The sequence below is a fragment of the Aquarana catesbeiana genome, linkage group LG01 (assembly GCF_042186555.1).
Source record: "Aquarana catesbeiana isolate 2022-GZ linkage group LG01, ASM4218655v1, whole genome shotgun sequence".
Classification (NCBI taxonomy): Eukaryota; Metazoa; Chordata; class Amphibia; order Anura; family Ranidae; genus Aquarana; species Aquarana catesbeiana.
This window is the reverse complement of record NC_133324.1, coordinates 396,984,993-397,009,592: the sequence shown is the minus strand read 5'-3', so window position 1 is coordinate 397,009,592 and position 24,600 is coordinate 396,984,993. Positions and strand designations below refer to the sequence as shown.

General features: G+C 40.6%; 1 protein-coding gene across 4 annotated transcripts in view; it reads left to right on the top strand.

The window, feature by feature from the left end:
* TJP2 (tight junction protein 2) overlaps positions 1 to 23,822 on the top strand; it is a 159,940-nt gene extending 136,118 nt beyond the window's left edge. For all 4 annotated transcript variants that reach the window (XM_073634689.1, XM_073634697.1, XM_073634682.1 and 1 more), the window contains 10 exons: positions 1,390 to 1,577; positions 3,870 to 3,965; positions 4,056 to 4,135; positions 7,743 to 7,953; positions 11,866 to 11,966; positions 13,057 to 13,269; positions 14,158 to 14,268; positions 14,534 to 14,863; positions 18,918 to 19,003; positions 22,307 to 23,822. In XM_073634689.1, the coding sequence (XP_073490790.1) occupies positions 1,390 to 1,577; positions 3,870 to 3,965; positions 4,056 to 4,135; positions 7,743 to 7,953; positions 11,866 to 11,966; positions 13,057 to 13,269; positions 14,158 to 14,268; positions 14,534 to 14,863; positions 18,918 to 19,003; positions 22,307 to 22,466 (1,576 nt within the window). In that variant the 3' untranslated portion in view covers positions 22,467 to 23,822. The remainder of the gene's footprint in view (positions 1 to 1,389; positions 1,578 to 3,869; positions 3,966 to 4,055; positions 4,136 to 7,742; positions 7,954 to 11,865; positions 11,967 to 13,056; positions 13,270 to 14,157; positions 14,269 to 14,533; positions 14,864 to 18,917; positions 19,004 to 22,306) is intronic.
* Positions 23,823 to 24,600: the final 778 nt, after the last annotated feature.

Genomic DNA, 24,600 nt, shown 5'->3' with positions numbered 1-24,600 from the left:
CTGCTGCTAAAAATGTGTCAAAAACAACTTTGGCAGGATCACTAAAAGGCTGTAACTGAGGCAGTGGAATATCGCTTCCATGGCTAGCATTTGAAAGCCAGCAGCGTTCATTCCAGCGACAGTACAGCATCTTGCTGCATGTGGCTACAGATTGGGTGATTGTATAGAGACACACAGGCAGCCTTCTTAACTATTCTGCCTCTGGGCAATTTGTTGCTAGTGGCAGATTTGTTCATGTGTCATCAGCTTTTTAGTGTATCGAAAGCTAGATTTTTTTTTTTTTTTTTAAGTTTTAGATGAACAAGGAAGATTTGGAACCTATGTTAGACATTTAATGCTGTCTGTGTCCCCCCTTGGTAGATTCTCTCTCTATTTTTCCTAGTGACCATTGTCACCAAGACAGAAACTGATAGAGGGAACCAGCATTTTACAGTTGTCACTAGAGCAGGAGATGAGATAAAACTATCCAATGGGGACACCTGTTCCTGAAGACACCAGTCTAAGACCTCTTTCACACTGAGGCACTTTTCAGGTGCTGTTGGGCAAAAGACAGCGCCTGAAAAACGGCTCCCCTTCAGTCTCAGAGTGAAAGCCTGAGTGCTTTCACACTGAGGCGATGCGCAACTCCTGCAAGCAGCATCTTTGGAGCGGTGTATACACCACTCTTTCACCGCTCCTGCCCACCAAACCGCTGGGTTATGCGGGTCATTTCAACCCTTTTTCGGTCACTAGTGGGGTTAAAAAGCGAAAACCTCTGCAAAAACGACGTTAAGGCGCCGCTATTTTTACCGCCGATGCCCCTGTGTGAAAGCAGCCTAAGAAGGGAATTCTCCTATTGAAATGTTTTTTTCCTACCTTCCTTTTGTGTCTCCAGGACAGGGAGTGGAATCTTTTCAAAGGGACAGGACACAGCATACAAAACAGCCAAAGCTAAAAAAAAAAAAAAAAGTTGGGTGGAAGGATTCCGTCTTCTTGTTGTTTTTTTTTTTTTTGTTTTTTTTTTGTTTTTTTTTTCTTAAAGGGGAAATTGTTGGTTTTATTTTTTTGTAAACCATGTTAACCTTAATAACCTTAATAAAAATGTATCTGATTTCAATAACAAAGTTTTGACTTTGAATACACTTTCATCCACTATGGTAACCAAAGCCTCACCTCCTGTATACATCCACCGGGCAGAAAGCTTCTTTGGCTCTGGCTGTGCCTGGCCAGAGAGCCCTGTAGAGTTGAATGGGACCATACTCTGAGGGTTTCAAATCTCCAAGTATAGTTTAGTATATAAGAAGTTTATTATTAAATGTGTAAAATACCGTATATCTTAAATATGATATGCATGTTGCATTGTGATGGTGTATCTATAGCTATGAGTTTATTTTATTTTTTATGTTTCAGAGCTGATCAGCTGGCCAGTGTACAGAATGCACAGAGGTCTGCAACTGGAGATAGGGCAGACTACTGGAAAAAACGAGGCCAAAGATCTGGAGGCAAGAAAAATGTGAAGAAAAGCCGCGATGACCAGGCATCTCTTTCTCTAATCAGTACCAGGTTTCCTGCCTATGAGAGAATCTTGTTGAGGGAAGGTGAGCGAATCTCCAGTGTACTTCTGCACTTTCTGCACACATAACTTATAGGTTACACATGATTTTGCATATCACATGCAATGTCTCTGGATTCTACTAAATAAGCACTTTCTAGTTCATGTAATGCACCACTTTCTGCTGTTGGTAATAATGCTCTGGATTCAAGTATGTCTAATATAGTCAAACAAACCTGATGTACAGTATCTCACAAAAGTGAGTACACCCCTCACATTTTTGTAAATATTTTATTCTATCTTTTCATGTGACAACACTGAAGAAATACCACTTTGCTACAATGTAAAGTAGTGAGTGTACAGCTTGTATAACAGTGTAAATTTGCTGTCCCCTCAAAATAACTCAACACACAGCCATTAATGTCTAAACCGCTGGCAACAAAAGTAAGTACACCCCTAAGTGAAATTTTCAAGTTGGGCCGAAAGTGACAATATTTTGTGTGGCCACCATTATTTTCCAGCACTGCCTTAACCCTCTTGGGCATGGAGTTCACCAGAGCTTCACAGGTTGCCACTGGAATCCTCTTCCACTCCTCCATGACGACATCATGGAGCTGGTGGATGTTAGAGACCTTGCGCTCCTCCACCTTCCATTTGAGGATGCCCCACAGATGCTCAATAGGGCTTAGGTTTGGAAACCTGCTTGGCCAATCCATCACCTTTACCCTCAACTTCTTTAGCAAGGCAATAGTCATCTTGGAGGTGTGTTTGGGGTCGTTATCATGTTGAAATACTGTCCTGTGGCCCAGTCTCTGAAAGGAGGGCATCATACTCTGCTTCAGTATGTCACAGTACATGCTGGCATTTATGGTTTCCCAATGAGCTGTAGCTCCCCAGTGCCGGCAGCACTCATGCAGCCCCAGACCATGACACTCCCACCACCATGCTTGACTGTAGGCAAGACACACTTGCTTTTGTACTCCTCACCTGGTTGCCGCCACAGACGCTTGACACATCTAAACCAAATAAGTTTATCTTGGTCTCATCAGACCACAGGACATTGTTCCAGTAATCCATCTCCTTAGTCTGTTTGTCTTCAGCAAACTGTTAGCTGGCTTTTTTGTGCATCATCTTTAGAAGAGGATTCCTTCTGGGGCGACAGCCATGCAGACCAATTTGATGCAGTGTGCGACATATGGTCTGAGCACTGACAGGCTGACTCGCCACCCCTTCAACCTCTGCAGCAATGCTGGCAGCACTCATACATCTATTGCCCAAAGGAAACCTCTGGATATGACGCTGAGCACTCAATTTCTTTGGTCTACCATGGCGAGGCCTGTTCTGAGTGGAACATGTCCTGTTAAACTGTTGTATGGTATTGGCCACCGCGATCCAGTTTAGTTTCAGGGTCTTGAAAATCTTCTTATAGCCTAGGCCATCTTTATGTAGAGCAACAATTCTTTTTTTCAGATCTTCAGAGTTCTTTGCCATGAGGTGCCATGTTGAACTTCCAGTGACCAGTATGAGAGAGTGAGAGCGATAACACCAAATTTAACACACCTGCTCCCCATTGACACCTGAGACCTTGTAACACTAATGAGTCACATGACACCGGGGAGGGAAAATGGCTAATTGGGCCCAATTGGGACATTTTCACTTAGGGGTGTACTCACTTTTTTGCCAGTGGTTTAGACATTAATGACTGTGTGTTGAGTTATTTTGAGGGGACAGCAAATTTACACTGTTATACAAGCTGTACACTTACTACTTTACATTGTATTATTATTATACAGGATTTATATAGCGCCGACACTTTACGCAGCACTTTAAGTGTCATTTCTTCAGTGTTGTCACATGAAAAGATACAATAAAATATATACAAAAATGTGAGGGGTGTACTCACTTTTGTGAGATACTGTATTTGTTATGCAATACTGAGCAGTCATGGCTTTGGATCACCTGATCATCATGAACAAGATTGGTTGAGTGTAGAGTGTGAACTGTGAACTGAAGAGTGGTCAGGATTTTCAGTGACAAATTAGGAGCTCTTCATTTATGTTCTATACATTTCATATGCAAAACTTGGGTTTTATGGTTTGTACAATACAGCTTGCTCACCTCCACTAGTGAACATTGCACCACTCATTCAACCAGGTATATCATTTAAAATATCAGCCTAAAGGAAAATTATTTTTCCAACAATGTTATTCTTGATTCTCTTTTTACAAATGTCTTATTGAAGTTTATCAGGGATAACATACAAAGGAAAAAATGGATAAATGTATTATGATGGTTAATTAAGTTCTTCATTTTTATGTTAATTTTTTTTTCTTGACAGCTGGCTTTAAAAGACCGGTTGTGTTGTTTGGCCCGATTGCTGATGTAGCAATGGAAAAGCTGGCAAATGATATGCCAGATTTGTTTCAAATAGCAAGTAAGTTAATTTGCACCTGTCATTCGCACTTTGTTTTACACTTGTCTTAGCTGAATGTAAACAATCTTTCCCTTTATTTTACTCCTCCAGAGACAGAGCCAAAAGATGCCGGATCAGATAAGGCGAGCGGTGTAGTGAGGCTGAATACTGTTAGACAGATCATTGAACTGGTAGGTTTTACAAGCTTATACATAATATGAACTTTTGCTGTGTGATTGATATTGGCTGAATAGTTTACGAATCAATGTATTTCCGAATTCATAGAATGTAAGCTTGTTGTTTTGATATTCCAATTATTTTAAAGCAAAAGACTATGAGATTTAATTTTTATAATTATTATCTAGATAAGGCTTTATAAACGGTCCAGTTATGTTGACTACATTATGTTACAGTTGTAGATAAAGTAGTACTGCACAAAATAATCATGTACATAACGTTATTACATAAACATGGAACTAAATTCAAATGGCTTTGGCTCAAAGAGAAAAATTATACATTTAAAGAAGTAGCGTTACTTAAAAAATATTTGTTAAATCCCCTAGGGCAGGGGTCTCAAACTGGTGGCCCTCCAGCTGTTGTAAAACTACAAGTCCCATCATGCCTCTGCCTGTGGGAGTCATGCTTGTAACTGTCAGCTTTGCAATGCCTCATGGGACTTGTAGTTTCGCAACAGCTGGAGGGATACCAGTTTGAGACCCCTGCCCTAGGGGATGCACATAACACTTGGTTCCATTAACATCCATCCAGTGGTTCAAAAACAAAATGAATTTATTTTTCTTTCAGTGCTGTAGCTCCACCCCTGTAATGAAGTCCAATTTATGGGCATTCCTGTGGGGGAATTACAGCACAGGACTGAGTCACCCGCCCCTCTCTAAGCTGACTGTTTGCTTGCTACTATAAATGAACAATCAGCACTGCAATCATGCTGCTGAGCAACCAGGGCATGAATGATAGTAGGGCCCAGTGTGACATGCACTTGGTCCCCTAGGGCAATGCTTGCCAACCTTTCAGACCTCACGGACTACTAAACTCACAATTATGAATCCCATGGACCACTAACATAAGTTTTACATGCCTTATACAGACAATGCTCAGGCTCTCTGCACCCTTCCCCCTGGATCCCACTGCTGCCTTGTACACACAATGCTCCGGCTCTCTGCCCCACTTTGGCTTGTGCCAGTGGTTTGGGACACTTCTGAGATTGTTTATAATTCGTTGGCAGGTGCATTTTACCTGCAGTTAATCACCTTTTGACCTGTATGGCAACACCGTTTGACGCAAACAAAGCCAGTGACATATAGCCCCTTAATTGATTAGTTGTTTAGTGTGATGCTGTTATCCTGAATAAAGCTTACATTGCATAAATAACCCTGTACAAAAGAGATGTTATGTTTACCTGTTTTGCCACCGATCTTGGCTCCCTTCAAAACCAGGGTGCCTGGAGAATCCGCTTCATTTAATAAACTTTCAGGAGTATCGGAACCCTGGTCCCCCTGCCGAGCAGTGTGGTTTCATCCTCTGGCTCCTATATTACTACAGTGTCTCATTAGGCTTTAGGCTTGTGTCGGTGGCATCACTTTCAGACACACATCTGAGATCATTCACAATTCACTGGCAGGTGCTTTTTACGTTCAGTTTATGACCTGTATGGGAATGCTATATATAGACTTGTAAGGGAATGCAAACTCTGTTTGAAGTGAATGAAAGCCCCATTGGCACAGCCCCTTAACCACTTCAATACCAGGCACTTAGGCACCTTCCTGCCCAGACCAATTTTCAGCTTTCAGTGCTGTCGCAGTTTGAATGACAATTGCGTGGTCATGCTACACTGCACCCAAACAAAATTTTTATCATTTCGTTCCCACAAATAGAGCTTTCTTTTCGTGGTATTTGATCACCTCTGTGGTTTTTATTTTTTGCAAAACAAATAAAAAAAGACCGAAAATTTTGAAAAAAATAAGTTTTTTGTTTCTGTTAAAAAATGTTGTAAATAAGTAAGTTTTCTCTTTCACTGATGGGCACTGATAAGGCGGCACTGATGAGGTGGCACCAATGAGCGGGGACTGATGGGCACAGGTAGGCGGCACTGATGGGCACAGGTAGGCGGCACTGATGGGCACAGGTAGGCGGCACTGATGGGCACAGGTAGGCGGCACTGATGGGCACTGGTAGGCGGCACTGATGGGCACTGGTAGGCGGCACTGATGGGTGGCACTGATAGGCATTGATAGGCGGCACTGGTGGGCACTGATGGGCGACACTGGGCACTGAAAGGCTGCAAAGATGGGTTCTTATGGGTGGCACTGCTGGGCACTGATAGGCAGCACTGCTGGGCACTGATAGGCTGCACTGATACGTGGCACTGATAGGCATCCCTGGTGGCACTGGCAGTGGTAGGCATTGGAGTGGGCACTAATTGGCAGCTGCTTGGGCATTGATTGGCAGCTGCCTGGGCACTGATTAGTATTTCCCTGGGGGTCTAGGGGGCATACCTGGTGGTCCAGTGTGGATGGCTTCCCTAGTGGTCCTGGGCGGCTTCCCTGGTGGTTCTGGGTAGGATCCAAGGGGGGGGGGGGCTGTGCTGATAAACAATCAGCACAGACCCCCCCGTCAGGAGAGCAGCCAATCAGCTCTCCTCTACTCGCGTCTGTCAGACGCGAGTGAGGAAAAGCCGATCACTGGCTCTTCCTATTTACATCGTGGTCAGCCGTGATTGGACACGGCTGATCACGTGGTAAAGAGTCTCCGTCAGAGACTCTTTACCTAGATCAGTGTTGCGGGGTGTCAGACTGATACCCCGCAACAACGATCGCCGTGATGCGCGCCCCGGGGGCGCACAGCGGCTCAATATCCTGCAGACGTCATATGACGCCCAGTCAGGGTATTGAAACCACTTTGCCGCCGTCATTCTGCTATATGGCGGGCGGCAAGCGGTTAAAGTGGTGTTCCACCCAAAAAAAAAAAAAAATTCATGAATGTGCCTAAAAAAAAAATAAAAAACATTTGGAAAAAAAAATTTTTTTTACTCCCCTCTAAAATGGCTGTTGCTAGGGGGTCCCTCGCAGTCTGCCTCCTTCAGTGCCTGGGCTCTTGACATCTCTTCCCCTCGGCACAGGAAGGGCTCAGCTCTGCCCCCTCCCTCTTGTCAATCATCTGGGACACGTGACCGGTCCTAGATGATTGCGCGGCCAATCACGCAGCATGCGCAGTGGGTGCCCGGCTGTGAAGCCACAGCCGGGCGCCCACAGTTACAATGCCGGCGCTGCCGAATGGAGGGTAAGGGACAGGTAAGTGTCCGATTTATTAAAAGTCAGCAGCTGCAGTATTTGTAGCTGCTGACTTTTATTTTTTTATAATGGGAACACCACTTTAAATATTTAGTTGCTGTTGTGTGTTGCTTTCCTGTCCAGCCACCGATCTTGGCTCTTTTTAAGAGCTAGGGTGCCTGGATGATCTTCATCTAATAAACTTCTGGTAGTATTGATACCCCGGTAGCCCTGCTGAGCGCTGAGGTTTCATCCACTGGCTCCTGTGTCACTATAGGGTTTATGCAGTGACATAAGGAATGGCCAGGGGATGTTGTCAAACTCAAATTAACCTCATCTGCTGTCAAAATCAGATTTTTTCATGGGCATTCTTATGCAGATGTAACTCAATTGTGTGCTCATTGAAGGAACAATGAATCCTAACTTTCCAGGGTCTGTGTTGCTTTTGTAGCTGTTTGAATTTAATTACATTTTAATACCCACCCTTCTTTGATTTTTTTTTTTTTTTAAGGACAAACATGCTCTTATGGATGTTACACCAAAAGCCGTGGATCTGCTGAACTATACACAGTGGTTCCCTATAGTTGTGTTGTTTAACCCAGACAGTAAGCAAGGAGTAAAAACTATAAGACAAAGACTGTGCCCTCATTCAAACAAAAGCTCTCGGAAACTATATGATCAAGCAAATAAGCTTAAGAAGACCTGTAGTCATCTAATTACAGGTACGTTGGTTTTTTTTTACATGCTAGTGAAATTTAATGGGTTTTACTTCCTCTTTACTTTCCCCTGCAAAGGTAAATCATAATGTGCATCGCATGTGTCACTTACCTGAAAACGAAACCTGTGATGTCACCGCTGTCCCCACTAGCAGTGAGCGTCCATCTTCACCCCTCTTCCTTCCGGGGCCATGAACTCCGGCTCTGTGACTGGCCGGAGTCGCGGGACGTCACTCCCGTGCATGCATGCGGGAGCCACCAGTCACGGCATGACCCCCTTTAGAAACGGCACAATCCGCCCTTTCTAAAGTGCGCATGTGCCGTAGACATCGGTGCACGGCTTTATTGTAAATGTCTCATAAACCATGCAGGTTTAGGAGATATTTCCAGCACCTACAGGTAAGCCTTAATATAGGCTTACCTGTAGGTAAAAGTGGTTGTACAGGGTGTGCAACCACTTTAAAGCCATGTCGAGCACTCCATAAATGTGTCAGCTTGGTTCTGCTGAGTTTACAAGTTATCTGAATAGAAAGCAGTGAGGAATACAATGAAAAAGGTAGCTGGCAGGTGCATGAAACTAGCGCTGCATGATTAATTGTTAAAAAAAAAATGCAATCTCGAATCAGCCCTCCTCACAATCTTAATCCAGAATTTCCAAAATTTAAAGTGCAGAGCAGTTCTCCTGCTCACAGCTGTTTAAAAAAAAAAAAGAAGCAGTGCTGAAAGAGATGAAAAGAAACCTTGTATCCTTCTGTTCTTTTAGAGATCAAAGGGATGAACTTCGGTCTGCAAATGAGGTCAGTTTAACCACTTTAAGGGCTCATGCAAACTGCAGCTCCTTAAAGAGGAACTGCAGTCTGCTCACATAATTTGTAATAAAAACATCTTTGCCATTCTTTTCCTCCAACCGCTTTGCATATTATTTTATATGTAAATAGGGGATATTGCTGCTCTAACTTGGTGTGTGAAAAGAGCTGCTACATAGGAATGTGACAAACATTCAATATAAAAGGCTAGTAAAAATGTAGCGCTAAGTGATAGAAAGCAATAATCAATAACAATATACCAAATAGTATTTCAAAATAGTGCAAACATATGATTAAATCAATCACAAAATGAAATTAACATGTAAAGATATGTGTGTATATAGTGTATAAAAACACAAGTGGAACGTCCCAAAGGTGGAAAGACCTTATAAGGTAAACATATATAGAGTCCGCCACAAGAAACGTTGCTCAGAAGTGGGGTACAACAGCCTTGGCGGGCATGTAGAGCACCAGGGGTAGTGTGTCCTCTACCCAGGATAAGGGGTATGTACTCTTACCGGAAGAAGTGGACTCGAGTATCAGCGACAACGAGTCAATCACGCAAGAATGGCCCAATCGACAGACTTCCAGAAACGATCCAGGGAATCCGGCAAACTCCAAGAAAGGATCCAGAAAATCATGCAGATGAACGTGGGGCTGGAACTCAGATGTTAGGCAGCCAGAGTGAAAAGCCAAAAAACTCTCATCAAAGGGGATATTTCAAGAAAAAATGCCTCCATATGGTGTGGGTCATAAAGGGGGGTTTTATTGCAAAAACCAACATTCATCCATGAATATAAAACTGTGATCATAGAATAAAAAGCAATGTGGGAAGCTAAAAGCAAAATCCGACGCGTTTCATCACAATGGACTTCAGCTGGAGCATTCTGTGATCACAGTTTTATATTCATGGATGAATGTTGTTTTTTTCAATAAAACCTACCTTTTTGACCTACACCATATGGAAGTATTTTTTCTTTCTATATCCCTTATGATGAGAGTTTTTTGGCTTTCCACTCCGGCTGCCTAACATCTGAGTTCCAGCCTCACGTTCATCTGCACGATTTTCTTTTCTTGTGGCGGACTCTATATATGTTTTACCTTTTTAAGGTTTTTCCACCTTTGGGACTCTCCACTTGTGTTTTTATACACTTTTATATACATATCTTCACATGTTAATTGCATTTTGTGATTGATTTTATCATATGTTCGCACTATTTTGATATACTATTTGGTATATTGTTGATTATTGCTTTCTATCACTTAGCGCTACATTTTAACTAGCCATATTATTGTATATATACTGTGATTCTGTACTTGCCAAATTTGCTGCAGAAATCTCCCTCCACAAAGTTTGGCTACAACCATTTTAACTTCCTGGATTTACACAGAGGCACACCTCAAGCTCTGCGGCCCTGCAGCTTTCATTGGCCCTCTTATGACTCACCCCCCCTCCCATCCTGGCAAACTCTCACTAGAGTGTGAGAGCTGTGCATGATGTCATAAGCCCAGACTTTTTACCAGACAAGAAACAGGAAGTGGGCTGTATAAGGTATTTACTGGGTGAACTCTACTGAAAAAAAATGTTTTACTATTCAAAGTTAAAACAACAAGGGCAGAAGATTTAATAGAAAAAAAATGACTGAAGGTCCGCTTTAAGGCTTTTGAGCTTTTTTGAGCTCTTCTTTTTTTCTGCCTGGAAACTCCCCTCCATGTTAGCCAATATGTCCATGCACACTTTGGCTTTTTCAGGCTTTTACATGCATATGCTCTTACAGGCAGAAAAAAACCCCGCCAAACTCACATTTTTGAGTGGAGCTTTCGAGCAGAAAAGACCCTGAAGTGCCCAAAAACACGCAAAAAAGCTTGGAAGAGCATGGAAAAGCTCAAAGAGGCTTGCAAACAAAGAAAAAAATTAGCTGGGGGGGGGGGGTTATTTTGTAAAAAAATCGCTTATGCTCAAAGAAGCTTAAAAGAGCTCAAAGATCTCAATATAAAAAAGTGCAAAAGAGCCCAAAAAATCACAAGCTTCTTCAAGCTGAATAAAAACTCAAATGCCTGTAAAAGCAGCTTTTCTTCCATTTCTTCCTTTTTTTTTTTTTTTTTTTTGCTGCAGTGTGCATGAGCTGAAAGACTAAGCCTTTTTCTGACACTTGTTGCTTACATTTTAAAATAAATAAGTATTTTTTGCGAGACAATTACTTGGAAAACCCAAACATTATATTTTTTAGTAGAGACCCTAGAGAATAAAATATCAGTTGTTGCAATATTTTATGTCACACTGTATTTGTATAGCGGTCTTTCAAACGCATTTAGAAAAAAAAACTAAACTGTAAAGTTAGCCCAATTTTTCTATAATGTGAAAGATGATGTTGCACAGAGAATCGTGATCTTTATTTTAAGCAAAATAATCGTTATTCTCATTTTATCCAGAATCATGCAGCTCTAGCATGAACCAATGATTGTGAACCAATCTAGCCAAAAAATGTTTGTTCTGAGAGTGTAATCATTTTTGAATGATGGCACTGGTTAAACAAAATAGGGTTGCTATGGGTTACTGCACATCAGGTTTATTTCACTGAGCTATAGCATTCCTTAATTGCTGTAATTTGCTATTATTTTCAGTAAAGTGAGGTGTAAATTGCACTGGCAGAAATAATAGACATTGTGGCAAATAATGCATGCTGTAGCTTAATTAATTGTTCCCATTTGTTTGCACTGCTATTTTAAAAGTCTGTATGTGTTTTAAATATATGCCATTAGAGCATTCTGTACCATCCATGCTGTCTTACTGGATGATCAGACTCATCAATAGGCAGTGGAGATGGTGATAAATAAATTCTTACCTCGTACACCATAATTGGCATGGGGACAATTTATGTTCACTTTTCTGTCCCTTACATTTGTTCTTGGAAATATATATATATATATATATATATATATATATATATATATATATATATATATATATATATATTTATTTATTTATTTATTATAGAAATTTGAGGTTACATAGTAGGTGAGGTTGAAAAATGACACAAGTCCAACCTATGTAACTTGTATTTCTTTGTTTATCACTAATATGTTTGATAATATATTTTTTATCCTACAGCTACTATTAACCTAAATTCATCAAATGACAGCTGGTATGGAAGCCTGAAGGATGTAATTAAAGATCAGCAGACAGAGGCAGTCTGGGTTTCGGAAGGAAAGGTAAATGTTGTATTTTAACTTTTTGCAAGGCTGGATGAGTTCCAGGGCAAGCTAAACAGCCAGTGAACCTACAGATTTAAAAGTGGAAGGCTTAAGCTAACATATACACGGTTATTTATTTTCTTCGTTCGGCCAGTGGACTGAAAGAGAAAAACTAACTGATTCAGCCATCCACACAAACGAGGTAGATGGAGGAATCCCCCCTGTCTGAATACACTGATTAGCGACTGCAGCTGATTGGCTGCCGATGCTGATCGATGGAAATGCCTCTTCTACAGAAGTCGACAAACAATTGGCTTCTGTCGAGCACAGGCGTTGACTCACTGATCGAAATTCGCCCAGTCACTGCTGGACCAGCCGAATGTCGACCACTGTGTATGACCAGCTTTACTTTTATGAGCCTTTTCCACTGTTGTCAGTGGGGGCTCTTTACTCTGGCTACTTTAAGTGTGTTTTTTGATAGAAAAATATCTAATAATTTTTTTTACTACTGCCTCTGTTCCCACTGGGAAGATGATCCTCCTTCTTCTGTTTTTTTTTTTTTTTTTTTGTCCGGGTGACCATTGTCAACTAAACATAATGCTGTCACCATAACAGGAGGTGAGAGGAAATCTTCCAAAGTGAACTGTTCCAGTGACACCTGTATAAGAGGTCCTTCTCCTCCCGATTTGGAGATTCCCTTTAATTTCCTGTTTTGTCTCTGGGTTAGGAAGTGAAATACTCCAACAGGGCACAGAATCACCTGACATGGTTTTTAACTCTCCTACTATCTCCAAAAAAATCCATGACCATGTTAATTGTTTATAGAACCTCTTTGATCCTTTCTCTGCAGCGTACACGCCTATCTATGGCTGTTTTTTTGGATATTTTCAATTATTTGTATTTGATTTGGGTATGGATGCTTTTTTTTAGTTAAATTGGTTCTAAGGTCATTCTTTTTTTTTTTTTACCTTGATGCATTTACCTTTCAGTGCCTGCCCCCCCCCCCCCCCCCCCCCCCATGTTTATTATTTTAAGGAAAATTAACTTTTACAATCATTTTAGGATGAGTGAATAATTATGCCTCTTGAAATGTCAAATTAAAAAATAGGCAGACGGAGTAGATGACGATGAAGATCGCATGTCCTACCTGACAGCAATGGGAGCAGACTACTTGAGCTGTGACAGCCGATTAATCAGTGACTTCGAAGACACCGATGGTGAAGGAGGAGCGTATACAGACAATGAACTTGATGAACTTGTTGATGATCCTGTACCGGTCTCTGCCATTAGCCGATCTTCTGAACCTGTCCACTCAGAAGAGGTAAATTAAAGCAGTAACATCACTACAGTGTATCACTAAGGATAATTTTTTTTAGTAATTACCCTCTGGGTGATCAATGTACATTGCAAGGATTTTAACAAACTTTATTGCAGATTCCGACCCGATTCTGCTGTGAAGAAAAAACTGTTTGATTAGGTCAATGTGCATAGTGAATCTGAACGGGAGTGACTTTATCATTATTAATCAGCTGATGCACTTGCAGAATTCTTATGAGGAAAGTTTTAGGGTCTGAGTTACTTTTGACATAATTACGCCATTAGGAGTATCTCACCAAAAATGAATTTTTTGTTGCATAGGGTTGCTAAAATCTGACTTGCATCTTAGTGCAGACTTCTGGAAAAATCTGTGAGCCAATCTTACAAGCCGGAAATTACATTTCTGAGGAAGTGTACAGAAGGCCTCCAGGTTGCCATATTACATTGAATTTTACAGAAAATTATAGCAGCTATAATTTTTGTTAACATTTAGTTACAGTATGGCTTGTGTAGCAATTGTATATGCAATATTAGTTTTTGTTATATGTTAATTTTTTTTTTTCCCCAGGAAAGTGGAGTTACCCTTTCACCACTTGCCGACTGCGCTATAGCCAAATGATGGCTACAGCGTGGCCAGCCAGTTCTGGGAGGACATCATATGACGTATGTAGATGGGCTTAATGGGAAATTCTAGGGCTAGCATTGCACTGTTGAGAATACTGTAATGAAGACTTTGTGAATGGAGTCTTCATAAACTATTAGAGATGTCAAAACTAATAAATAGGCACTGTAATAACTGGACATGTCCATGTTTATGTGCATTATTAAACCTATTCTTCTATATTGCCAATATTCATTTTGAGATATTTGATTGTGCTTTTATATTTTTCAGATGACAGTAAAACCAGTTCCAGAGCCAAAGAGTCAGCCGAAAGGGGCAAGCAGCAAAGAAGTGCTACGAGAGCCCAGTCCTCCACCATCATTTAAACCAGAACCTCCCAAGGTATGTACTGTTAATATATCTAGAAAAAATTGAAGCTTTTCATTATTCCTGGCCTGCCATTTGTGTTCTCCACATTTCCTATAAAAAAATCTGCTTTTTATCCTCGCTGCTTCTACATTATTTAAATGGCTGAATTTCAGGTTTAACCATATTAAGAGTCAAACTATGATCATATTACTTTTGTAGAAATGCTTCCTAGACCTGTATATATTATGTCGTATTCCACATTAGTTTTCTAAAAGCCAATTTGATATGTTCTTTGCAGGTCAAAGCACAAAGCAAAGATGAACTGTACGATTCACCTCGCAGTTATGATGCTAAACGGAGTAGCTCTAGTGTAGCCAGCAGTGAAGCCTCAGCAGGATCTGGCAAAGCTGTTCCACCCCCTACGGCTGCTAAACCTGTGTTTGCTACAAAACCCATTTTAAAGCCTCCTGTCAGTGTTAACCCTCCTGTGGGAAATAATGAAGGCCCAGTTGATGAAGGGACAAATGCCCCCAAGTCTGTTTTAGGGAAAGTGAAAATTTTTGAGAAAATGGACTTCAGTGCAAGACAACAAAGGATGCAGGAGTTACATGAGGCACAAAATGCACGGGTAAGAATGAATGTCTGCAAAAATCATGTATTTTTCACCATATCCTTTGCATAACAGCATGGTTTGCATAATGTCATGTTCTTTGGGATTGTGTTTCCACCAAATCAAACCACTGGTTTTTAAGGAATGTAGCAGAAAGGAAAATGGCTTACAATAGGGCTACACACAGACCAGTTCCCACTTGTGACCAGATAGCTGATCTGTCAGCAGGCTACCTGTGTTTGGGTGTAAGATCACATCTTTGCAGGAGTGTTTGATCATATAATTTTGCTGCAGCTACAGTGCTGTTGATGCACACATTAATTCTTGTAGGTAGGGGGCCTTTCACTTGTCCTAATAATGGCTGAAATTACTCAAAGTCTATTTGAGCACACAGTGGTGGACAAAGTCCTCTAAGGGCCCCTCTGTGAGAGACATTTTCAGGCCCCTCCGTCAACTACCAGCCAAGTAGAGATATTCACTATGCATCCATTGATGAATAGAAATAAGCCATGTCCAGGTCCACATGACCGGGAAGGAGGGGGCAGGGCACAGCATTCAGCTGACCCACATCTTCTTCTTCTTCTCTTTTTTTTTTTTTTTTTACAAACATATTTTATTTGGTATTAAACAACGCATACAAAGTCAATGTTACATACTTCTCATAATCAAAGTCTATTATTGAAAATTAACAGTGGGCATTCGCCCCAATCCTGTGCCAAATTATAAAATCAAACCTTACATTTGAATTGCATATTTGCAGATACGTAATAGTGAGACATGTGGTTATAGGTCAGGGCTGTAGTATGGCAGTCTTTGGCTCAGGAAGTTTATAACATCACAACACAGAAATGGTTATTAAAAGCTACTAAGCTTGCAAAGCATATTGTATATAGGAGAAAATGGGGATCGGAGAAGGTTATGAGAGGTATATAGGATTGAAAGTTTCTCCCACTCGGAATATATGCATACAAATTTTTGTCTTTGGAGGTAGTTTCTGCAATCGGGCAATGAAAATAAGATATCCACTTTGGCCAGTGTTGTCGTCCTTGTGATGTTTAGTTCCTGGGTTTAGGAAAACTCAGAATATGAGGGTCCAGGAAAAAGGGAAAGGAGGAGAAAAAAAAAAAGGAGAGGGCGATGGGTAGAGAGCGGAATAAAAATTAAGGCATCTGTGCCTCCGTGTGCAGTGCCATGGGGGAATGTTCCTCAGAGGCAATAAAGCAAATGGAGAGGTCTCCCTGAGGAACACTCATCAGTCTATGGGTAATCTATGTCTACATTAGTCTAAATGTGAAATGTTCTGGGTGTTGGAGTGTGTGTGGTCTGATTTGATAGATGGTATAAACAGTGGAGTTCTTTTCAAGTGAAGTGTGGTTCAGGGAGTATTTGTGTTTGTAACAGAGTTCTGCGAGTGAACTTTATTCATTATGCGGTCATATGCATCTGTTGTTCAGAAATTAAGCCACACATCTTCTATAAATGGACCCTCAAGTCCCTTGAAGGCCCCTGTGCAGCATCATAATCTGTACAAATATGTGTCTGCAAGGTCATCAATAGCATACAGATGTCCTTCTCTTTTGAGGCACGCTTACATTATCAGCCCCATTAAGCCTTGTGAGTCTGATAAAAGCTGCACCCATCAGTTCCTAATAACTGGATGTCAGAGTATTATAAGTAAAGTAAATTTAATTTGCCCCTCCAGTATGATTTACAGTAACTGCTTGGCTAGTGTATCAAATATTGTGAAGTTATCTTATTTTTGCAGTAAAGGACACAGGCTGGATATTCATAGTCCCTGCATTATAGGCTGCTACTTTTACTTAATTGGACACTGGCAAAACTTTTGGACATACCCCCTGGGAATACCCCTATAACTCTCCCCCGCTCTCTTAGACCTCATTTTGTTGCTAATGTCCTTAGGTGACAGATATCTTCTCCCTTATGGAGAAGTTTCTATGTGTAAATGGCTTTTTTATTTCAAATTCTTTAATCAACTCTTCGTTGCCTTCTACCGAGTCAATACTTTGTAGAACCACCTTTTGCTGCAATTACAGCTGCAAGTCTTTTTGGGGATGTCTCTACCAGCTTTGCACATCTAGAGAGTGATATTTTTGCCCATTCTTCTTTGCCAAATAGCTCAAGCTCTGTCAGATTGTATAGAGAGCATCTGTGAGCAGCAATTTTCAAGTTTTGCCACAGATTCTCAATTGGATTTAGGTCTGGACTTTGACTGGACCATTCTAACACATGAATATGCTTTGATTGAAACCATTCCATTGTAGCTCTGGCTGAATGTTTTGGGTTGTTGCCCTGCTGGAAGGTGAAACTTCGTCCCGGTCTTTTGCAGACTCTAACAGGTTTTCTTCTAAGATCGCCCTGTATTTGGCTCCATCCATCTTCTCATCAACTCTGACCAGCTTCCCTCAAGAAAAGCATCCCCACAACATGATGCTGCCACCACCATGTTTTCCGGTGGGGATGGTGTGTTCAGGGTGATGTGCAATGTTAGTTTTCCGCCACACATAGCGTTTTGCTTTTAGGCCAAAGAGTTCAATTTTGGTCTCATCTGACCAGAGCACCTTCTTTCACATGTTTGCTGTGTCCTCAACATGACTTCTTGCAAACTGCAAACGGGACTTCTTATGCCTTTCTTTCAACAATGGCTTTCTTCTTGCCACTCTTCCATAAAGGCCAGATTTGTGGAGGATACGACTAATAGTTGTCCTGTAGACAGATTCTCCCAACTGAGTTGTGGATCTCTGCAGCTCCTCCAGAGTTACCATGGGCCTCTTGGCTGTTTCTCTGGTTAATGCTCTCCTTGCCCGTCCGTTTAGGTGGACGGCCATGTCTTGGTAAGTTTGCAGTTGTGCCATACTCTTTTCATTTTCGGATGATGAAATTAACAGTGCTCCATGAGATGTTCAAAGCTTGGGATATTTTTTTATAACCTAACCCCGCTTTAAACTTCTCTACAACTTTATCCCTGACCTGTCTGGTGTGTTGTTTGGCCTTCATAATGCTGTTTGTTTACTAAGGCTCTCTAACAAACCTGAGGGATTTACAGAATAGCTGTATGTATACTTTGTTTAAGTTACACACAGGTGGACTCTATTTACTAATTGGATGACTTCTGAAGGCAATTGGTTCTGCTAGATTCTAGTTAGGGGTATCAGAGTAAAAGGGGCTGATTACAAATGCACGCCACACTTTTTACATATTTATTTGTAAAAAATTTGGAAAACCATTTATCATTTTCCTTCCACTTCATAATTATGTGCCACTTTGTGTTGGTCTATCACATAAAATCCCAGTAAAACACATTTATGTTTTTGATTGTAACATGACAAAATGTGGAACATTTCAAGGGGTGTGAATAGTTTGTCAAGGCACTGTAAAAGGCATATCATCCCATGCATCGGCATCATGCTGTAAAATATCCCTCTTGTCTCACTGCGCAAATGACAGTGAAGCCGTCAGCTTCCATGTCAACTGCACCGTGGACTCAGTGTGTCTGCGCTCACACAAGCTGTCAATCCACAATCCCACAGCGAGGCAGAGGAGCGCTTCTGGCTGCCCGGCGGCTGACACTGTATGGCACCACGTGGATGGGCGATCATGGATGAATACACTGCCAAATAGGTGACACACTGTAGCTATGACAATGTGTGTTTCGGAGGGTGGAACCTCCTTTTTAAAGACCCAATGTACGCCCTCAAAAACGTGTTGTCATAGCAACAGTGTGTCACCCATTTGGCAGTTTATCTATTGCTGATCCTCCCATCCACGTGATTTTGTAGATGGTGTCAGCTGTCTCAAAAAGCCGATCTTACCCATAGCAAACAGTAAATGATTTTTGGAGGGTTTTTAATTTCATTTTTAATTTAATTGTTGTGCTTTAACTTTGATTTCAATTCTGATTAAATTGCTGTTCAGTTATGTATTCTCTGTTCTATCCAATCTTTCTGTTTTATTCTTCACTTTAAAATTTTATTTTTTAGCCTCTGTAATATTTCCAACCACTTTCTGTTTTTTGTTCAATTGACTTTTTTTTTTTTCCTGTTCTCATTTAAAGTTGGAGCTGGCACAGAAACTTCCTGACATTTACGCGGTACCTATAAAGCCACAGAAAAATGACCAGAATCGATCCCAAGCAGTAAGGTATGGTAATGCTCATTATATTTTCTTTTTTTATACCTGCTGGTGTAAAGTTTTACTTTTTATTTCATTACTTTTTTTTTTTTTTTACTTCCCATATTGAACTGCATTAAACACCTACATATCATACAGCACTTTACATTTACAATTATTTTTACATTATTTGCAGGTAATGTTAACCTTTCATGTCAGTCCTTTTTGAGAGTTACATACACACATGCACGCATAGACCAATTTGGTTAGAACTTAGAAGCCTCTAATGGGAGCTTCCTTTGCTAGCGTGGTTTATGGGAACAGGTTTTGGTGTCTCAGCATTATTCTTGTTTCATTACCTTCATATCAAACTTGCCAGCCTTCTTACTTGTTACAGCTGTTAGCCTTCATCCTTAGGTACTCTTTTCTGCTACGAAAATGCATATTAAATGTGATCCTTAGTTTCCCAATGTGTTCCTGATGCAGTGAGAGGTGTCATACGAAGATGCCATTAATGAAAGAATGCAGGACTTTTCAAGCAACCCACTGACGCAATACACATAGTTGTAAAGGGCTTACTGCTACTTAACTCAGGACTAGAGGTCTTTAAAGCCCAGATGCCCAGATAAAAGTTTGTGTGTCCATGTGCAGTGAACTTTTGCTTCAAGCTCAAATGCAGGTCAGAAGAAGGTCAACTGCAGGTCAGATGAACCTATCAGTAGATTCTGTATGATGTCAGAAAGGTCTCAAACTGTATATATGTGTGTATGTGTGTGTGTGTATGTATGTGTATATATAAATATATATATATATATATATATTCCTGCACTTCCGGGTAGCTGGCGTGAATGCGCGCCACCTGCGGCTGGCTCTTGCTGTGATTATACACAGCGGGAACAGTGGACTTGATGTCCGCCGGCACCCGCCAATTGTCCTGCAGACAGGCACAACGGTGGCCTGCCTATGTAAACAAGACAGATTGCCATTCTGACAGGAGGGAAGGCATGGATCCTGTTTCTCTGCAAAGCAGGGACTAGGATCCGTGTCTTCCCCTGGAAAAGCACCTCCCACAGTGTAGTACAACACAGGCTAGGCACACAGTTAACCCTTTGATCTTCCCTGATGTTAACCCCTTCCCAGCCAGTGCCATTCGTTCAGTAACCATGCATATTTTTACTTTTTTTTTTTTTTTTTAGCACTGATCACTGTATTAGTGTCACTGGTCCCCAAAAAGTGTCAAAAGAGTCAGCGTCTAAATGTGTGCTACAATTTCACAGTCCCGCTATAAGTCACTGATCGCCTGCATTACAAGTTAAAAAAAAAAAAAATCCCATAGTTTGTCGACGCTATAACTTTGGCGCAAACCAATCAATATACGCTTATTGTGGGGTTTTTTTTCACTAAAAATATGCAGAATACATATTGGCCTAAATTTTATAAAAAATTTGATTTTTTTTTTTTTTCTTTTCAAAATTGTCTTTTTTTCTTTTTTTTTTTTTTTTTGTTTATAGTGCAAAAAATTAAAAACGCAGAGGTAATCAAATACCACCAAAAGAAGGCTCTATTTGTGGGAAAAAAGGGACATACATTTTTTTTTTTGGGTGTACAGCATCGCACGAGTGTGTAATTTTTTAGTTAACCACTTGCCAAATGATGGCTACAGCGTGGACGGCTAATTCTGGGAGGCCGTCATATGACAGCCACCCATGATTGCGCCCGCTGCGGAACATGGGCAGTGCACCCTGTGATCACACTGTCCAGAGGACACTGCTGATTACAGATTGAGGTAAAGGGCCAATCAGTGGCTCTTTACCACGTGATCAGCTGTGTCCAGTCACAGCTGATCACAGATGTAAATAGAACCCGGTTATCGGCACTCTTTTCCTCATGCTGACAGCATGAGGAAGGGAGAAGAGAGCTGTCAACCACTTCAGCCCCAGAAGGATTTGCCCCCTTAATGACCAGGCCATTTTTTTGCGATACAGCACCGTGTCACTTTAACAATTGCACGGTCGTGCGATGCTGTACGTTGACTTCCTTTTTTCCCACAAATAGAGCTTTCTTTTGGTGGTATTTGATCACCTCTGCGTTTTTTATTTTTTGCGCTATAAACAAGAGCGACAATTTTGAAAAAAAGCAATATTTTTTACTTTTTGCTATAATTCCCCCCCCAAAAAAAAAACGAATTTCTTCCTCCGTTTAGGCCGGTATGTATTCTTCTACATATTTTTGGTTAAAAAAAATCGCAATAAGCATATATTGATTGGTTTGAGCAAAAGTTATAGCGTCTACAAAATAGGGGATATATTTATAGAATTTTTTTTTTTTTTACTAGTAATGGTGGTGATCTGTGATTTTTAGCGGAACTGCGACATTGCGGCGGACAGATCGGACACTTTTTTTTACACTTTTTGGGGACCATTGACATTTGTACAGCGATCAAAGCTAAAAATAGTTACTGGTTACTGTATAAATGTAATTGACAGGGAATGGGTTAACACTAGGGAGCGATCAAGAGTTTAAGTGTGTGTCCTAGGGAGTGATTCTAACTGTGGGGGGATGGGACTGCCTTGAGGAGGAGATCGATCGCTGTTCATACTTAGTATGGACAACAGATCTGTCTCCTCTCTCGTGACAGAACGGAAATCTGTCTGTTTACATTGACAGATCTCCGTTCTGTCTCAGGAGTGATCGCGGGTGCCCAGCGGACATCGCTACGTCAACATACAGCTACGTCGATTTGCCCAGGGGAGTGCGGGGGCTGGTCCTCTATTGGTTAACCGGCTTCTCTAAAAGGGACATGCACACTGATAATCAGGGCACTATTTATCAGTGCCCACGAGTGCAGCCTCCTCAGCGCAGATAAGTGAAGAAGAAAAATTACCTGTTTGCTAAATTTTATAAAAAAAGAGTTTTTTGGGGGGTTATTATTCAAAATTTTTGGTCTTTTCTTCGTTTGTTTAGCAAAAATAAAAATCCCAGTGGTGATTAAATACCACCAAAAGAAAGCTCTATTTGTGAAAAAAAAAAAAAAAATGTATATAAAAAATTTTGTTTTGAGTACAGTTTATATTCTGGGGGTCAAGTGGTTTATTAAATACACTGGTAACAAATGGACAAAAAATGCATTTTGTTCTTTTATAAATTTTAGCTTCTACTGTAATCAACTTTTTGCAATGTGACAGCTGAAGTTGGCAACTGTCATTGCATCAGTGTCAGAAACCATACTGTTTGGTGTCTGATCATTCGTGTAGATTTACAGCAGTGTTTGGGCTATTTTACTGATTGTGGCTGTTCGCTTTAAAGATGTTTAATTCAGACTTTTTCTTCAAGTTCCAGGCAACCAGAGCCTCAAAAACCACCAGGCTGGTCATACACCGACAATAGGAGAAGCTATGGAAGTGATGACGAAGAAGAGGAGTATCGTCGACAGTTGGCTGACCAATCAAAACGTGGATTTTATTCAAATAAATACAGGGACACCGAGCTCTGAATTGCTGCACAAAAGACAGAATATTAGTATATATATGTATGGGTTATAAATTTTAAGTATATGAAAAAACTAGACTTCTCAAATCTACTGTAGCTGCATCCTGCTCATGTGTTAACTCATTTGCACTGTTTGACCCATAATTCTAATTTTTTTAACACATAGCTGGCATTTGAATATATTCTTATACCAAACTGGAAAAGTGCAACTAACTATAGTAGGTACGTTGGGTATTCTGTAAATATGAAAGGGAGGGTTCCTACTGGAATGGTTTGTCTTTTGTTTGTGATAACTTGTTTTGTAACTTTCGCTAATGACACACCTCTTCATTACAGTTGGGGCTGTCTTCTGGCATAATTTTCATGTCAACAGCCCTCATTCCATAGGAGCAGGGGTGTGCAGCCTCTGGGCTGAGACCCCAAAGAGTATACAAGAATTTATTTTTGAAATATTCTGATATGCCCTTAATTTTATTGGGTTTTAGTGCCTCAAGATTTTGGGGATCTCTGATAATACACATTAACAGTTGGGGTCCCTGAGAAATAACACACATTGCTCAATTTTAGTGCATCTAGAATAAGAACTGTGTATGTTTAGCAACTTCTCAGATTCAGGTTTGTAGTGGAAAATAACAGCTAGAAAGGGAAAATTTTAACTGGAATGCAATGGGCAATAAGGCTCAGATTTGATGCATCATTTCTGGCACCTGGCAAAACTTTTTTGTCTTACTGTCACTGCTAACTCAACAAATGTGTTGTTTATCTCTTGAGGCTCAGATGTTTATAATCCGGCCCTGCTAAACTTCAGCTATTCTGAATGAGCCTTGTTTTGCTGTCTGTTTGCTCTTACATTTATTTTTCATCTGCGAGCGGACATGTTCCCCCTGCTACTGCAGGATGAGGAGTGGTGTAAGATGTTGGGGATGCAGAATCAAAAACCAAACCAGGGTGCTCTCGCCCCCTTGCATCTGGGATGTGAGTCAATTTTGTCATCTATATATCTATAAGTTGCATTCCATCCATCCATCCAAAATTTTCATACCACTAAATTAAACCTATGGGAACATACAGCCGTGGGCTGCCAAGGTTTATGCACAGAATTATACATTAAAAACATTCTAAATGTTTGTTTTGGAAGTGCCTTTTGCAGAAATGTCTTACAACATGCCTTGCATTATAGCAAAGCAATGTAAACGTCATGGCTGCTTCTTAGCATTACGTTCTGTTTTCAATCATTCAGCTTGTAAATGTCAATGAAACTGTCCAGTCAATGATTCTGTTACAAATTTAAGCTTGTAAACTTGAAGACCGTTAACAAAAAATGTTTTCTTATTGCCATTAATAAATTGATTAAAATGTATGTTTTATATTTTTTATTCATAACTATAGTATACAATAAATGAAACAAAACAACAGAGACATGGCTTAATTCACTAAGTTAATAGCATTTAGCCTTTAGCAACCATCAACAATGAGAGTGAATGAGAAATGGAAATTGCATAGCTGGAAAAAAATAAACAAGCATTATAGCTTTGTGAAATAAGCCTACGGAAACTTGAAAGTATAAAATCTAACACACAGGTAGATTTGCTTCATAGTAAAAATTCATGGTCTGGACCCTATGAGCTTATTCTTTCAAATGGCGCCTCTGAGACCCCTTTGACACTAAAGCGCCGGCCGTTTTTTGCTATGTTTTAGCAGCACTTTTCGAAATCTAGCTGGGCGTTTTTTTTTTTTTTTTTAGAAAAATTTCCAAAAACACCCATTTTGCTGCGCTTTCGAATCACTGCCCATTCATTTCAATGGCCAGGTGTGTTTTGGAGCGCTTCTTACAGGGCTCCAAACCCGCCCCAAAGATGCTGCTTGCAGGACTTTTTTTTTTCTTCTAACGTCCCGCACCGCCTGAACGTGAAAGCACTCATGCAAAGGAATGGGAGGCAGTTTTCAGAGGCTATTTCTAGCGCTAAAACACCTGAAAACTGCCTCAGTGTGAAAGGGGTCTTAATATAAAAAAAAAAATTTTTGTGCTTGACTTGCTCTATATGTATCACCACAGACAGTTTTTTATGTCATTTGTCAATTTTTTTAATGCCGCGTACACACGAGCGGACTTGCTAACGGGCTAAACCCCGTCGGCA